The sequence below is a fragment of the Notothenia coriiceps genome, unplaced genomic scaffold (genome assembly GCF_000735185.1).
Source record: "Notothenia coriiceps isolate Sejong01 unplaced genomic scaffold, NC01 NC01_scaffold00031037, whole genome shotgun sequence".
Taxonomy (NCBI): domain Eukaryota; kingdom Metazoa; phylum Chordata; class Actinopteri; order Perciformes; family Nototheniidae; genus Notothenia; species Notothenia coriiceps.
Genome location: NW_011363738.1, coordinates 42,630 through 58,560, shown reverse-complemented (window position 1 = coordinate 58,560; position 15,931 = coordinate 42,630). Strand labels below are relative to the sequence as shown.

Genomic DNA, 15,931 nt, shown 5'->3' with positions numbered 1-15,931 from the left:
GGCAAAAAAATCGTTATGACATCATAAAGTGGCCAAAATCTGATCAGCTCATTTTCAGACAGGTTTTTATATAAATGGATGAGGACAAAAAAGTGAGAGAATCATTTTTTCTGAAACTTTCAGAATCACTTTACACAGAGGCATGTTAATGTATAAAAGACATGAAAAAGTGGATTTTGCATAATAGGTGACCTTTAAGCTTGCTACACCCATACTGTGCCATAAACGTTTTGGAGTTTATAATCCACCGCATTTTGTTTATACATGTGTTTCCAACCTGTGACTGTTGTTTATACACTATTGTCCAAAGACTGATGTGCAACAATGAGCGCTAAAGTGTTTCAGGCACCTTTCTCTCCAGACGTGTGTTATATTGTGCGATCACTCACCCACACTGGGCGGGATGTTGTCCAGGCGGGCCTGCAGAGAGCTGCTCCCCTCTACCTCATTGTCGGTGATGTTGGCCTCCAGGAAGGACACACCAAACTCTCTCTCATTCACCATGCCTATCAGGCTGCCTCTGGTCCTTCGGGGAGACTCTCCTTTAAACATAAAAAACACAAACACAATTATATAATTGGTAACTATTCATAACATATTTTTATTTCAGACTTTGACTTGATTTATTAAATGCCCAAACCAACACTGTAAAAATACCCAAAGCTCACAGTCGCACATTTCTTGTGTGCATATTTAAAATGTATAATAAACTGTTTACTGATGCACAAAGCTTGACCAATATATGTTAAAACATGCAATGTGGTATGAATCCAAAATATTGAGAATATGAACTACTGTCTAAAGTAAAGGAAGACAAACAAAAAGTAAATTCAGACCTGCACAGAGACCGGCTTGACATTTCCTCGAGTCGATACTGGGATCGCTGCAGGACCGGCCACCGTTAACTGGTTCTGGGTTGTTGCATAATCTGATTCGTTCTTGGAAGCCTTGTCCACAGGTGCTGCTACATGGACCCCATTCCTCCCAGTTGGAGTAGCCTCCATTTACTTTTTGTAGAGAGAAGAGAAGACAATAACCAAAAGGCTTTCAGAAAAGTTTTCTGAGAGGTAGGAAATTCAATTCAGTAAAAAGAGACACTATTAAATGTGCAGTACAGTAGCTTGAACCAATATATGACAAAGACAAGATGAAAACCAAATGCAAAAGTAGTGGTGGTATGAAATGAACTGCTTTTACTAGCATGCTGGGACAATGTGTGTAATTTTTAGTAGAGAACTCACTCTGAACCTTGAGAGAAATGGTCCTCTCAGCTGTTCCAGCTTCACTCTCAGCCACACACTGGTACTCCCCTTCATCAGCAGCCTGTATATAAAACAGGAGGAGAGTTTGGCTAAATTGACAAACTGAGGATCAATTTCCCTCTGATGGTCCAGGACAAAACTGTGTTAGATCACATATAGCTTCAGGGTGAAAGAAAGCTGGCATTTTCTACGTGGGCAGTTGAGACCATTGAACTCTTTTTCATAATAAATATTATTGGACCAGAGAGAGGACATTTCACATTAGAGGGCTCCATGGGAAGGACAGTCATCTGTATGTGAGAAAGTCTTAACTGCAGGCTGTGGAGTTAGAGATATAACAAGGTTACAGGCCAAGGGGAGAGGAGCAGAGTCTGGGAACACCCAGCTCTCTGTTCATCTCCTCCCTCTGTTGCTAGTGCTGTTAGCCTCTCTGACTGCGCTGATTCTGATTTCAGGACAATCTCTCCCTGTTCTTACATCCAAGGGGACTGCGGATAGAGCCTGGGCAGGATAAATACTGCTACATTGATTTTCAAGTTACAATTTATTGATGTAAATAGTTTGCTCAAGGGCGCTTACTTATTCAAACCTAGTTTAATAATACTAAGTGAGAATTGCTCTTAAATAATGGAAATACAGGACAAATATAAAGGGAACTCTGTATTTACAGTGATGCTGTAAATGACCAAGGATCCGTTGTGCAGCGCTTGCATTCGGATGGAGCGGAGCAGTGGTTTGTCATCCCGGAGCCAGTGGAGGACCGGGCTGGGGTCTCCGTGGACGGGACAGTCGAGCATAGCAGAGCCCCCCTGGACGACCGTCTGAGACATGTGGGCTTCACCCTTCAACACCGGAGGTTCTGGAGAGACATGTTTATAAGATAATCAAGGTGATTTCAGTATCTTCAGAAGTTAAAATAGATAGTTGAAATGTTGACAGGAAGCTCACCTCTGATGCGGACGAATGAGAGCGCTCGGATGGAGCCCACACTGTTTTCTGCTATGCACACGTAGGTCCCAGCTTCACTCATGGTCACATTCTCAATGATCAAGGAGCCCCTGCCAGCATCGTCTACAGTGGCACCTAAAACATGCATAACATGGTTAAAAGTTAACTTAAAATCACTGTATTAGAGGAACTAACATTGGTTGCAATTCATGTTACTTAAATCAACAGATGCTGCCATCCTAATTTGGTTTGTTACTACATTGTAATAATTTGTGTAGGTAGAAGTGCTGTGCAGCTCACTGTAAAGGAAGAGAATACCTGTGTAAGGACTGTTGTTGACGGTCCAGGAGATGACAGGTGATGGTGTTCCCTGAGCGTGGCAGGACAAGGCCAGACTCTGCCCTTTGTTCAGGGTAACATCACCCGGCAGCTCCTTGAAGGCGGGCCTCATGTTGACGGACAGACGGATGTTTTGTTTTGCAGAGCCTGCTGCATTAGTGGCTACGCATGTAAACACTCCAGCATCCCCTGACTGTGTGTAGGAGGAAATCAGAATTGATTTATATGCTCAGAACTAGACAAAAATATGGTTTACAAAGCATTGAGGAATATTGCTCGTTTGGCTAACCTTGGCCCTCTCGATGATCAGCTCTCCTGATCGCAGGACAGTGAATTTGCCTGGAAGTCTGGGCACAATGACACCATCCTTCTCCCATGTCACTTTGGGCTCTGGAGACCCCTGAGCAGCACAGGGCAGCAGCGCCTGAAATCCTTGAATGACTGACAGGTCTGTCTGTGCAGGAGCAATCATGGGCTGGACTGAAAAGCAACATGTTTTCTATTAATATAGCTATTAAACGTAAACCTACCATTTTCAGTCTTCACATGTTTTAAATGGCACTCTTAACTCACCTTGTATAATCAGCCTCATGTCGTGGCTGGCTCTGCCAGCCAGGTTTTTGGCAGTACATGTGTACAGGCCTGCGTCACTGCGCTGGGTAGAAATAATTGCCAAGGTTCCATTGGCAAAGATGTGGATATGAGCGCCGTCAACAACAGGCCGCCTCTCCTTATGCCAAGAAACCTCAGGCTGAGGCTGCCCATCAGCAACACACTCCAGACTGACTGGCTGGCCGAGCACTGCAGTGTACTCCACACGAGGCACACTCAGCACAGGGGGGACTGGAGGAACATTACATTAACAAAAATGAATTTATACTCTTTCAAAATAGTCTTTCTTTTGTAATAAGTAGTAACCAGTTTGACTTTGATGATAACGATAGAGAAAGCTGAATTTTCTTCCGATATGTAAAGATAGAAAGTTACCTTGTAGGACTAGTTTGGTCCGGCCCAAAGCGACACCAGCTTCGTTCTTTGCCAGACACTGGTATGCCCCCGCATCACCAAGTGTGACACGAGAAAACTTCAGAGCTCCATTCGAGAGCAGAGCAAGCCTGTGACCTGTAATCAAGAATACAGTAACATCACATGAGCGTGAACATCAGACCAGTTTCCATGACCTCCAGTGGGCTTACTGTAGATATATCTGACTGATGGGTAGTATTGCTTCTGTCTACTCTTTAAACAATAAAAGTATTTGTACATTTCTCAGTCGTGGACCTCAATAAATTAATGGAATTTTGGAAAAACAACAATACAGGTTGCTTCAATATCAAATGTTGTATTATAGTGAATGATACCAAATTCCCATTTTACCATACATTAAACTGTGTTTATATAATGAGTGTTGTATTTCGTTTACCTGCTGCTATGGGGACTCCCTCTCTCTGCCAGGTGATGGACGGTCTGGGGAAGCCTTGAACCTCACAGGGCAGAATGGTCCCATGATGCAACACCACTTGTACTTCTTCTGCCATTGGCCTGATCTCTGGGGGCTCTTAAGTGCATGGAAAAAAGATTCCTTTTTTTAAAAACATAAACTGTATTTACATGTTTCACCATATGTGCTCCAACGGATATTTTCACAGCAACATGCAGCCGGTCTGACAGCCTACCTTGCACAGAGAGAGTGATGTGTTTGTGAGCCACTCCAGCTGGGTTGCGTGCTGAGCATGTGTACCTGCCAGCATGGCTCCGCACAGCAGAAATAATCTCCAAAACTCCTGCATTTAAATGAGGAAAGAAATATGTCTTGTTTATGGGCCAAGAAGAAATTCATTGCCCTCTGGCGTTATCGTTTCTGAAGAACCATGATGTGTACTAATATAAAGAGCATTAGGATTAGGACATGTTGTCGTACCAGTGGGAAGCACCCGATAACTTCCTCCGCGGGCACCCAGTTTGGCTCCACCCTTGGTCCAGGTGACAGTGGGCTGAGGACGTCCTTGTACTTGACATGGCAGCACCACCGGGGACATTTGCACAGCCGTAACTGTCGTGACATCATCTTCAATAGATGGCGGGACTAAAACAGCAAATTAATTAATTAAAAAGTCTGAAATGACTTATCTATTGTCTGCTTAATGTACAGAACTGAAAAACAATACCTCTCAGGATGACCTCAATGACCTTGCGCTCCTCCCCAACGTCATTCACAGCGGTGCACTCAAAGTAACCCTCATCCTCAGTGGTCGGTGTCAAAAGAACCAGGGACCCAGAGGACAGTAACCTGGAAGCAGTTAGGTCATATTTTAGGTTTAATAGCTGTTTTTTTGTTGTATGTATGCATGTTGTTGACTCAAAGGGAGTACAACCCTAACTTTGTCTTTACCTGTATGCACCAGGCTGCTGGCTGATATCGAGTGGAGTGCCGTTCCTCTTCCAGGTTACTTCAGGTGGGGGTGTACCTGTGATCTCACAGCTCAGCACAGCTCGGACCCCTTCGGTCACCGTCACATTGAAGGGACCTGAACTGATGGAAGGACCCACTGATAGGAGAAGAGAGGAGTTTCACATGTTAAAATATATCCTAAAAAGTATTTTAACATGACATTGCACTGTAAAAGAAACAACAAAAGAATTGCATTATGATAAAATTGCTGGACAATAGTTGTTGCTTTATTACCAAACACTCGTAGATCCAAACCCCGGTGATCTGAGCCAGCCTGGTTAGACACAGTGCAGTAGTATCGACCGGCATCACTCAACTGAACCCCATGTACATGCAATGAGCCCTCTGATAACACGGTGTACCTGAAACAAATACACATATAAAATATCAATAAGTAGATACCAAAGTGTGTAGCTGTGTTTTTGGTACATGCCAGGCTCTTAAAACTTTTTAAAAGTAAGATTCAAGCAGTTTTAAGGTAATTAAATCAATTTTTATCATACAATATGTTAAATGGTAACTGAAAATACAATTGCAAAAAATAAAGTTAACATAATTCCTTTATAGACAGAGCAATGATTAGATATAACATTAGGTTAGGCTGAAGCATCTTTTTCAAGTAGTATATTCAAATTCAAGAATATTCCTTACCTTGCAAACATCACAGGTAAAAAGTAAAAACACTGAACCCATGGAAAAGTTAAATATAACAAGGACAGATTGCACAAAGTAAGGACCTACTTATTGTTATCTTTAGTTATAGGGAAGCCATCTTTCCTCCACATGACCGTAGCTGAAGAGTCTCCTTCAACTTCACAAGGTAGAACTGCATCCTGGCCAACATGTGCAGTCACTTCTGAGCCGCTCTTCTTTATAACTGGCGGTACTGGAGAAATAAAATACAACACATGTAATGAGTTAGGTAAATGATACATTTTGAAAAGGTGTATTTATATCAGCTCTCTGTTTACAGGCGAACTTACAGAGAATCTCCACCGTGAAAAACAGACTGGTGCTTCCTGCTATGTTGGTGACCACACAGCTGTAATGGCCGCTGTCCTCAGGCCTCACTTCCTGTATCTCCAGGTACTGACCCCCAGCCAGCCGCTGTATACGACTGCCCAACTGATGTATACCAGGGGGAGGTAGGGGAGAGAGACAGTGTGTTAGAGGAGTAGGGGTTGGTTTTTTCATTCAATACCTGTTGGTTGTTTTAGAAAGTGTACCTGCAGTTTGGCCTCATCCTTGTACCACTCTATTTCTGGAGCGGGGTCACTGTTAGCCAGGCACTCTAAGGTCAGATGTCCATTAACCGGCACTGTTAACGTCCTCACATCACCAGAGCCAACGAGGGTCGGGGGAACTGAAACACAACCACTGGTTATTAAGAGGTGGATTACAGAAAGTTTCCAGTGAACAATGCCTGAAGTAATGCTCTAAAATAAGGACACGCTATGTAAGAACATGTGGAACGGATCAACTCAGAAGGTAGATCAGGGGCCAGATGTCAACCTCATGTGTTTGCCCTAAAATAAAAACATGCTTAGTTTTCCCTAGCACAACATTCATAAAGAAGTGTGTGCTGTGAGAATGTGTTTCATCACAAATGATTTACTGTCAGTTGATCTGGTTATGTCAAAAATAATCTAAAGAAATGCGTAACTATTGGGAATTTGGGAATTTCATTTCAGCAGCTTAATATGTCTCCCCAGCATTACGTGTTAGAACATCTTTTTATTCCAGCATGAATAAAACAGTAGGACAAACTGTGAAATGGGAGAAGAATGCTGCGCAATCTATCATAAATTACACTTATCATAACATACACTAAAAATGCTCTTATCCTGTTTATGCCTCATCTTGAGTGAATTACTGCATTGCATTAGCCAGAAAGTGCTAATGAGTGCTAACACCGTTTATTACTCCAGAATGTACACAGAACTTTATCCATCAAGTCCCTGGTGAGATTAAGTCAACAGAGTTTACAGTAAGTATTATATATTTCTTCCTAGTTAAACATCAGGGCGCAGCTTGTGTCACCTTGGACTTGGACCCAGTGGTTCTTTCCATCCTCTCCAGCTGGGCTGCTGGCCAAGCAGGTGTACATACCTGCATCCTCCACCTTTAAAGAGACAACATTAATCAACAGGAGTGGTTCTCGCATGACATTGCCTCAACTTCCTGTTGATTTATTTCAGGTACGTTGGGGACGTTTTCACTGTTTAAACTATCTATTAAAGGATTGAGTTACAACCAAAGCTATTATATTGGTTCTTATATGAAATATTAAAGCTGCAATGACATGATAAAGGTTTTTGTTAGTTAAAGAAGATTAACTTTTTTTCCAATACCTGAGTACGTCTCTAAATAAATCTTCTGTATGCATGTTTTTACTATGGATTCTTGACTACTTGATCATTAACTTAGCAATATGATCAGATATTTTCTATTTCAGAAACGGGTTTATTGCCAGGTAGGTTCACACATACGAGGCATTTGACTTGATGTCATGGTGAATGCATAAAATATAAAACAAAGAATCTCCATATAAAACAAAAAATGTAATATAAAACTAAAGATCTTTAAGGACACTATAATAAAATATAGTTAAATAGCAATAAAATAAAGCAGTAATTTACAGCAAAATGGAATGCAATGAGTTATAGAATATGAAATAAGAATATGTGCAGTAAGCAGTATTTGAACATTGTGTGCATTCATGTAATGCATATAGAGTCTACGTTGTGTCAGTGGGGGGGCCGGGCCTTGTTTAAGAGGCCGGTAGCGGAGGGAAAACATGTGTTATCCACCTGAACTTTGCTAATCCTGATAAAGTGTCCATCCTGCTGAACAATGTCACGTCCTTCCAATGATAGGCCATCTTTGAGCCAGCTGAGGGTGGGAGGGGGGGCTCCCACAGCAGAGCACTCCAGCTCCAGTGGACTGTCCACTGCGATGGTCAGCTCTTGTGGAGAGCTGGAGCTGGTTATCTTTGGAGGCTCTGGAGTAGAAAAAGCAGAAGGTTTTTGCTTAACTGTTCACAGATTTCACACTGACTTTAATTTGAATATACAGATTGTGTTGGTATTACCGTGCACAGTGAGGTTGAAGCTCTTTGTGCTGCTTCCTGCCTGGTTACTGGCCACACAGCTGTAAAGACCCGCATCTGCAGGCGCTACATCAGGCAGCTGCAGCCGTGTCTCCTGTCCGTCCAGCAGCAGGTTGCGGTGAAGGGACAGCGGCTGGCCGTCCTTCATCCAGGTCAGCGTTGGAGGGGGAACGCCTCGTGCTTCACAGGTTAACGTCACCAGAGATCCTTGGACTACTGTGACAGGCTCCACTGGTTCAACATGATCCACAGCAGGCGGCACTGCAGACCACACACACACATCTGCATTAAACCCTCAGATCCAAAAAATCAGTTCAAGGTAAAATACTGCAGGTGGTTTTGTTATGACTGTACCTTGGACCTGGACATCATAGCTGAGCTCGGCAAGACCAGCGCGACTGCGAGCCACGCATGTGTAGAGTCCAGAGTCAGACAGCTGTACCGGAGAAATCCTTTTTCATAAAGAGAAGGGAACAGTTTTCATGAGCTCATTTATAAACATGTAATCTATTTCCGAGTGATTATGTTTGTGTCAGAAAACTTGTCTAAACTGACCTCAGCACAGAGTCAGCAGATAGGAGGCGTGCACGAGGAGAGAGGAGCAGAGGGCGGCCGTTCTTCAGCCAGCTGATCTGAGGTGGAGGGTTTCCTGCTGTCTGACACTCCAGAGTCACAACACTGTCCTGTGTGACCTGCACCTCTCTGGGCACAGCGCTCTCACCAGAGATGGATGGTGGGACTGTGACAAGTCAAGTCATATCAAATGAAAACAAATCCCTCAGAAACTTAAACACTTTCACAAATAAAGATAACATTTTCAAACTGACCTAGCACAAAGAGGGTGTAGATCTTGCTCTCCTGTCCAGCAGGGCTGACAGCCAAACAGGTATATGTCCCAGAATCCTCGGGGCTCAGTCTCAGTAAAGTTAGCGTGCTGCCATCAGGGGTCACACTGCAAGGTTACAAATACACATTGTGGTTTTTTTCAGCTGTTTCTTGCTTGAAGAATTTATGAATGCTTGATGTTTCCTGCTAGTTACTTAATCCATTTCACTGAGTGAACTATCTCACCTCTGAACCTCACAATTACTCTCCATCATCATTATTATCATCATCCCACGACTTTCTCACAGTCGCACACACACACACACACACACGGACGTTTGCTTTCTCTGGCTGATGCAGTTGCAATGACTGAAGAATCTGCCGACCAGCTGTAAGGCAGCTGCTCTTACTGTTCCTCATGATGAAATTAAAGAAGGAACATAATGGCTCGATTTGTCTGTTCACACATCACTCTGTCATGCACATAATTGCTGAAGATGATTTGTATTATATTTTCAATCCATTAGGGAATGGTGTTGATCGATTTGTGTGCTGCTTGTTTAACTAATTCAGCAGCTTTCAGAGCAAAATGCATTCCATAATGGTTATTAATACTGTCACTTCATATCGCTCTGTGTGCATGTCAAGATCCGGCAATAAGTGGGAAGAGTGAATGACTTACGAAATATGACGAGCATCTGATCCCTCTAAAGTCACTCCGTCTTTCAGCCAGCTGAGGCGTGGTGTTGGGATTCCTGTTGCTCTGCACTCCAGGGTCAGCTCCTCTCCCATGGGTGCACTCACATCAGATGGAAGTTCAAAGTCCAGGATGGTAGGCGATACTGAGTAGGACAAAGATTACAGCTAAATGCCACTGATAGCAATTCTTCTAGGAGTGAGACGTATCATTTTCTAGGGCGATAGTGTCTAATTTTCCTCTAATGTTCTGGTTTACCCTGCACCGTGAGTATGTAGTCTTTCTGTGTGTGTCCCCCTCCGTTCTTGGCCATGCAGGTGTATGTTCCAGCATGAGACAGAGTGAGAGGCCCCAGCTCCAGCCTGTTCCCTCTCACGGACCACTGCCACTGCAGACTGCTCTCTGGAGAGCAAACACATTCACGTTAACTAGCTTTCACACATCACACATAGTATTCCCATTCCCCTATCATTGCCTCCCTTCATACCAATAGGAGTTCCATCCTTGAGCCACGTGATGCTGGGCACAGGGACCCCCGAGGCCTCACACAGCAGAGACACATGGGAGCCCAGCGTGTAATTTAAGGACTCCGAGAGAGGCCCATCCAGGACAGGTGGAACTGTGGACACACATTGTTAAATAAAAACACTTCCTTTGGTTAAAAGTGTTACTTTGAGAACAAAGGTATTCTCACCATGAACGTTCAGTCTGAAAGTTCTGTCCACCTGTCCGGCCACATTGGATACTCTGCAGGTGTAGGTGCCACCGTCTGCTATCTAGGACCCATACAAAAATGTTATTAAAAAGGAGGGAGTAATTTGAGCACAGGCTTTAGGCTAATAATTGACTTTGCTACTTCCTGCTATGCTAGCTGGTGCAATCGTTATGAATGATGTAAATTAAGAACACTCAAGTGCTGCATCTTGTCACATTTGCAATCATGTCTCCAGTTTATCTTGTCTGTTGTGTATTTGTTTGTGCAATGATTGTTTGAAAGCTACAAATGTACGCCCTAAAAATGTAATATGTTAGCGTGTAATGTCTGGAATTCATTTTGAGCCCTGTCAAAACCACTTGGAGTCCTTAAAATACTTTAGGTTTTGTTTGCAGCCTCAAGCGAATGACGTAAAAAATGAAAAATAAATCCTGACCTGAACTCCTATGATCTCCAGCTGCTGAGCATCAATCTTCAGTCCGTTCCCCGCGGCCAGTTGCAGCCCGTTCTTGTACCATGTGACCTCAGGCGCAGGAACACCATGTGCTTCACATCTCAGGGTGACCGAGGATCCAACTTGCCAGGGGATCGAGTCAGACTCTGCATCTTGTCGGGGCTTCAGGGTGGGCAGGACTGATGGTGTGCACATAAAGACAGGGCCATGATCTCATTTTGATTCATTCAGAATCGCTGATGATTCACTTCTGAACTGTCCTCGGTCACAGCTGGCTTGCGGTAAACAGATTTGTTCAGCCTAGACAGTGTTTTGAGATTTGATCATCTGTATAATGTAGCTGAACTGTGCAGATGGGTCACCATGTGTGTGTTGCTCACCGTAAACACTGAGGAGTATGCTCTTCTGGTCCTGGCCTGCTGAGTTGGTGGCTGTGCATACATACTGCCCAGCATCTTCTAGCCTTGCTCGGGGCAACTGCAGCATCTGGCCGCCTATAATATAAATATAGAATTATATGAAATGTAATATATGGGCCATTATTAGATTCAAAAACAGGACATTTCCAGACATGAGAATAATTGTAGTGCTGTGGCCGAGGTCTGACCTGGTAGGATACGGATGCCAGTGCTGAATTGGAGGACCTGCCCGTCTCTGGTCCAGGTGATCTCAGGAGCAGGGTACGATTGGACGTCACAAAGCAATGACACCATGTGGCCCTCGATCACACTAACATCCTCCTCTTTAAGGCCAATTATTCTTGGAGGCTCTGAAAGAGATAAAACAGTTGTGTTGCACACTTATAGGGCAGAAAATAACGTCCATTATAAAATACCTGCGGGAAATGTAATATACAGGGTTAATGCTAAAGCTGAGTTATGGACGTTTCTTACCTTGCACTGTCAGACTGAAGAGCTTCTCAACTGTTCCAACCTTGTTCTCGGCTAGACACAAATACCCAGCCATGTCTGAGACCTGGACACTGAGGAGCTGAAAGATGGGATAGAAGTGTTATTCCTCAAAGGTCACAGCTGATTCTACTTACATGCTGGTGCTTGTCTAAAAGCCCACAATGACTCACCTGGAGTTTGGATCCATCCTCACTGATGTGGTGCTGAGAGTCAGCGTGCAGCGGCTGCCCGTCTCTCAGCCAGGAGATCACAGGAGCCGGGTGTCCCGTCACGTCGCAGTGGAGGACCACAGAGCTGTTCACCACCGCTCCCATCTCCTCCATGAACTCCTCTGATACCCCCATGATCACAGGAGGGACTGAGACAGAACACACAACAGACATCCCCTTTAAAAAAAACAAATTTTCCACATATTTTTCAATGTAGAGTTATTGTATGTGCATGTGTTGCTTACCAAGGATCTCCAGCTCAAAGTGCATGTGGTCCTCTCCGGCCTCATTAACAGCCAGACATGTATACTTTCCTTCATCTTCTTTCTGCACTCGAGTGATTTGTAGCACCTGTCCACCTAAAAAAGAACCAAAAAACACCATAAATATATGAAGCCCCAAACGTCCTACATAACCACACTACTGCTTTTTACAGAAATCACACAGGATTGAGTTCCCTCTGACCTGGCAGCAGTACCACTCCATCAGCAGAGGTGAGTTTCTGTCCATCTTTGTACCAGCTGAGCTTGGGAGGGGGGATGGCGTTACTCTCACAGGTCAGGCTGATCGTATGGCCCAGCACAACCTCCTTCTTCTCCACCATGTCCTCATTATCATCACCCTCGTGTCCCAGACCCCAGGCTGCTTCTCTGTTAGCCACCCGGTGGAAAATTGGGGGAACTGGCAAGACAAGAGCAGTTCTGGTCACTTTCTATCATTTATAATGCCAAAAGATCACCAACTAAAGTGTAGCTTGACCAATAGTGTGTGATAAGAAGCTGGCATTTGAATTTGAATTAAATACCACATATTTAACCGAACGCACCCTGAATGGTGATATGAAAGTCTCTCTTGTCTTCTCCTGCAGAATTGGTGACCACACAGGTGTATTGCCCCTCATGGGACAGCATGGCATTTTCTATTTGGAGGGTGTAGCCACTCTCCTTAATGCCAGCATGTAGGTTTCCAGTCAGCAACTAAACACAAATAAAATACATACAATGGTTAAGTCAAGTTGGAATATTTCCCCTAGCCATATGTGGAAACTCCATAAACGGGAACACCAGTGATTTCATAAATCATGATCTGTTTACAGGACTTTGGGAGTATGACCAAATACATTTCTTCTAGCATGTTTTGTGAGCCAAGTTTTGAAACATAATGCAGGGAATAAAGAGATAATTTATCAGTTTCTGCTGCATTAATATCTTTCAGTTAAGGTAGTGGGTTTCAAGGGTGAGATATAATACATACTGTACTACTGACTAGAAACACATTTGGCAGGTTCTTTAAATGCCTGGCTTTTAATCCACCATTTTTCAGCCTGTATTGAGTTTTACAAAACAGAAAAACGCCTCCACCCTCATTTGAAAAGCATCCATCTGAAATCCACCTAATCCTCTCTGCGTTTTGCTGCTCCCTGTTGGGGTCTCTTCAGAACATTGACAGAAGCCCACATGCATGCTAAACACTAGATATTTCACACACATACAGAAATCAAGCTTCACATTAAAATACTGAAGAACACACAAGGCACAGCAGTATTACAACAATGTTTTTACGTCAGGGTATCTAACACCTGGTTTCTTCTTCTACATCTTTGCTATAATTAACTAGCTTACTCATAGCACACAGACTGAGGAGTGGAGGTGGCTTGTGCAAGAGGATGTAAAATATGTAGAGGCTGTTGCAATGCCTACTTATTGCCAGTAGAGGCTGATAGAAGTCACATTTTAAGCACATGTTGGTGTTTTAAGAGATGCAGAGCTTGTAGGCATGACACCAACCTGTCCGTCTTTGAACCAGTTAACCTTGGGTTCAGGGAAACCTTTGGTCAGGCAGGATAGAATCAAACTCCCGTTGATCCGTACTTTCTCTTCCTGACGCCCAAACTTCAAGGATGTAGAGTCGCCTTCTATCTGTGGTGGGACTGATGACAGGTGGGGAAATCGTTAAGGTTTTCTCTTATCCTATTTAATGTGAAAGCGGCGTAGATGTCTCTTACCCAGAACACTGAGAGAGTAATGTTTAGTGGCGGTGCCGGCTGGATTTGTGGCCCTGCAGGTGTAGAGGCCGGTGCTGTCACCCCGAGCTGAGCCCAGCCGCAGCGCCTGCCCGCCCTGGGTGTAGGTCGCCTGGGGACTGGACACGATGGGCTGGTTGTCCTTCAGCCAGGTGATGCTGGGCGTGGGTGAGCCCTCGACATCACAGGGGAGGACTTTGGGGAAACCCAGCACTACTGACACCTCCGAGGTCTCACTGGGACCCTTGATGCGGGGGGGAGCTGGAGAGAAAGGTTAGCAAAATGTTATTGTTAACAGCTAGTAAGAGTTTTACTGGCCCATAGCCCAGCTAAATAGGTCCTCAGGGAATTGGCCTGTTGTAGGAGGAGACCCTTAAAACAGAAATGCAGTGTGTGATTCTTAAGGCAATTACACCACTGCTCTTTAGGTGACACAAAATCCCTGGAGCCCTGCATAAAGTGATTAGGTCTGAGCTAATAGACCAGGCCAAGTTGAGTCAATTCATACACCTGAATACGTTAGGTCAACATATTATTTAAATATTAAGTTCAGTAGTTTTCTTTTTCAAAACAACACTCCAACCACAGCACTTGTCATCAACTCAACTCATTCTCCTGGTAACTTTTGAACAATTGTATGTCTTCTTTGTTACATTTCTTTACAGTATTAGTTGAATTTCTGCTGGTGTGGTGTTGTGTGTATGTGTCTTAGATAAAGTAAAGACCTTGCACTGTGAGTCTGAACTGCCGCATCTGAGTCCCTGCGTTGTTACTGGCCAGACACTGGTAAAGCCCCTGGTCCCTCAGTCTGACCGACTTCACCTTCAACACTTGGCCATCTTCCAGAAACTCCACATGAGGGTCTCCATCGCGGGACAGAACCCTTGAGAGAAGAATGAATCATAATCAATGCCAAGGACGTGTTTTGCTGAATGTCACATCAACATATTGTTAGAAGCGATGCTTACTCTCCGTCGCGGCTCCATTCTACTCTCGGTGGTGGTTGTCCACTTACGCGACACTGAAACTCCACCTCCTGATCCAGAACCACAGTTAACTCCTGCAGCCTGGAAGTTCCTGAGATCACTGGCGGGGCTGTACACATACACCAGAAATAAATCGGTTATTACATGTTTTTAAGTTTGTATGAGACCTAAGGGAAAATCACTTCAATTTCAAAATCGCTGTAGAGAGATGTAGAACTCATCAAGGTAAAAGTTAATGAGGTCATTTGCATTGACTTTTACACTTAGTCTTTGAGGGTGTGGACGGAAATGAGAACTTTAAGGACTTATGCTACATTAAATGAAGAATGTAAGTTTAATTAAACAGCTTTATGTACTCTGGGGACTTTAGACAACTGCCCCGGGAGATGTTGAGTCCAGGAAAAATATCTCTTATAACCCTCTATATAATCTAGGGGACATCTTCACACCTGTCTTTCCCCAACTTTATTATTTGATATATACGAGCTGCCAGTGTAACAGCTGTTTTATGAGCTCACCTTGAACCACAATGTGATATTCCCTGCGGGCCTCCCCGGCTGAGTTTTGAGCTGTGCAGCAAAATCTTCCGGCATGCTCTGACTGAACTCTATAGATTCTCAGCAGCCGGTTCCCATTCTGCAGATACACCCCAGGACTGTCCACCTGGATACACAGAAATCAGTAAGTGCATCCTTAGTGGGAAATTGTAATAAGAAGCATGACCACTTGGTGGCATTGTACAGCTAGATATTAACAAAGTTGCCACCAAAGTTTTGCTTAAATTGTAAATGGGAATCCAGAGTGAAAGAACTCACAGAATGACCATCTTTAGTCCAGGTGATTGTTGGGGAGGGGATCCCGAAGGCATCGCAGCTCAGAGTGAGAGGCTGCTTCAAAGTGACAGTGAGGTTCAGAGGCTGCCCATCATCCTGGATCTCTGGGGGAACTGCAATAGCGCAAAAAATAAATAAAGGAAAGATTTGTATTAGGACTTATTATTT

At 43.9% G+C, this 15,931-nt stretch overlaps 1 protein-coding gene across 1 annotated transcript in view; it reads right to left on the bottom strand.

The window, feature by feature from the left end:
* The window catches only part of hmcn2 (hemicentin 2), a 47,932-nt gene that overhangs the window by 7,260 nt on the left and 24,741 nt on the right, over nucleotides 1-15,931 (bottom strand). Inside the window, exons 27-68 of the mRNA XM_010787665.1 lie at nucleotides 15,746-15,876; nucleotides 15,449-15,593; nucleotides 14,913-15,039; nucleotides 14,670-14,827; nucleotides 13,927-14,205; nucleotides 13,709-13,851; nucleotides 12,748-12,898; nucleotides 12,387-12,602; nucleotides 12,167-12,280; nucleotides 11,883-12,070; nucleotides 11,695-11,791; nucleotides 11,409-11,570; nucleotides 11,182-11,295; nucleotides 10,784-10,980; nucleotides 10,327-10,408; nucleotides 10,120-10,251; nucleotides 9,891-10,034; nucleotides 9,618-9,777; nucleotides 8,938-9,062; nucleotides 8,666-8,849; nucleotides 8,465-8,562; nucleotides 8,093-8,371; nucleotides 7,812-8,002; nucleotides 7,042-7,123; nucleotides 6,228-6,364; nucleotides 5,985-6,126; nucleotides 5,743-5,887; nucleotides 5,236-5,363; nucleotides 4,942-5,098; nucleotides 4,718-4,839; nucleotides 4,471-4,635; nucleotides 4,226-4,333; nucleotides 3,973-4,107; nucleotides 3,537-3,671; nucleotides 3,123-3,392; nucleotides 2,839-3,029; nucleotides 2,529-2,742; nucleotides 2,211-2,345; nucleotides 1,931-2,121; nucleotides 1,242-1,323; nucleotides 837-1,007; nucleotides 390-542 (exon numbers count right to left, since the gene is read on the bottom strand). Coding sequence (XP_010785967.1) covers nucleotides 390-542; nucleotides 837-1,007; nucleotides 1,242-1,323; nucleotides 1,931-2,121; nucleotides 2,211-2,345; nucleotides 2,529-2,742; nucleotides 2,839-3,029; nucleotides 3,123-3,392; nucleotides 3,537-3,671; nucleotides 3,973-4,107; nucleotides 4,226-4,333; nucleotides 4,471-4,635; nucleotides 4,718-4,839; nucleotides 4,942-5,098; nucleotides 5,236-5,363; nucleotides 5,743-5,887; nucleotides 5,985-6,126; nucleotides 6,228-6,364; nucleotides 7,042-7,123; nucleotides 7,812-8,002; nucleotides 8,093-8,371; nucleotides 8,465-8,562; nucleotides 8,666-8,849; nucleotides 8,938-9,062; nucleotides 9,618-9,777; nucleotides 9,891-10,034; nucleotides 10,120-10,251; nucleotides 10,327-10,408; nucleotides 10,784-10,980; nucleotides 11,182-11,295; nucleotides 11,409-11,570; nucleotides 11,695-11,791; nucleotides 11,883-12,070; nucleotides 12,167-12,280; nucleotides 12,387-12,602; nucleotides 12,748-12,898; nucleotides 13,709-13,851; nucleotides 13,927-14,205; nucleotides 14,670-14,827; nucleotides 14,913-15,039; nucleotides 15,449-15,593; nucleotides 15,746-15,876 — 6,480 coding nt within the window. The remainder of the gene's footprint in view (nucleotides 1-389; nucleotides 543-836; nucleotides 1,008-1,241; nucleotides 1,324-1,930; nucleotides 2,122-2,210; nucleotides 2,346-2,528; nucleotides 2,743-2,838; nucleotides 3,030-3,122; nucleotides 3,393-3,536; nucleotides 3,672-3,972; nucleotides 4,108-4,225; nucleotides 4,334-4,470; nucleotides 4,636-4,717; nucleotides 4,840-4,941; nucleotides 5,099-5,235; nucleotides 5,364-5,742; nucleotides 5,888-5,984; nucleotides 6,127-6,227; nucleotides 6,365-7,041; nucleotides 7,124-7,811; nucleotides 8,003-8,092; nucleotides 8,372-8,464; nucleotides 8,563-8,665; nucleotides 8,850-8,937; nucleotides 9,063-9,617; nucleotides 9,778-9,890; nucleotides 10,035-10,119; nucleotides 10,252-10,326; nucleotides 10,409-10,783; nucleotides 10,981-11,181; nucleotides 11,296-11,408; nucleotides 11,571-11,694; nucleotides 11,792-11,882; nucleotides 12,071-12,166; nucleotides 12,281-12,386; nucleotides 12,603-12,747; nucleotides 12,899-13,708; nucleotides 13,852-13,926; nucleotides 14,206-14,669; nucleotides 14,828-14,912; nucleotides 15,040-15,448; nucleotides 15,594-15,745; nucleotides 15,877-15,931) is intronic.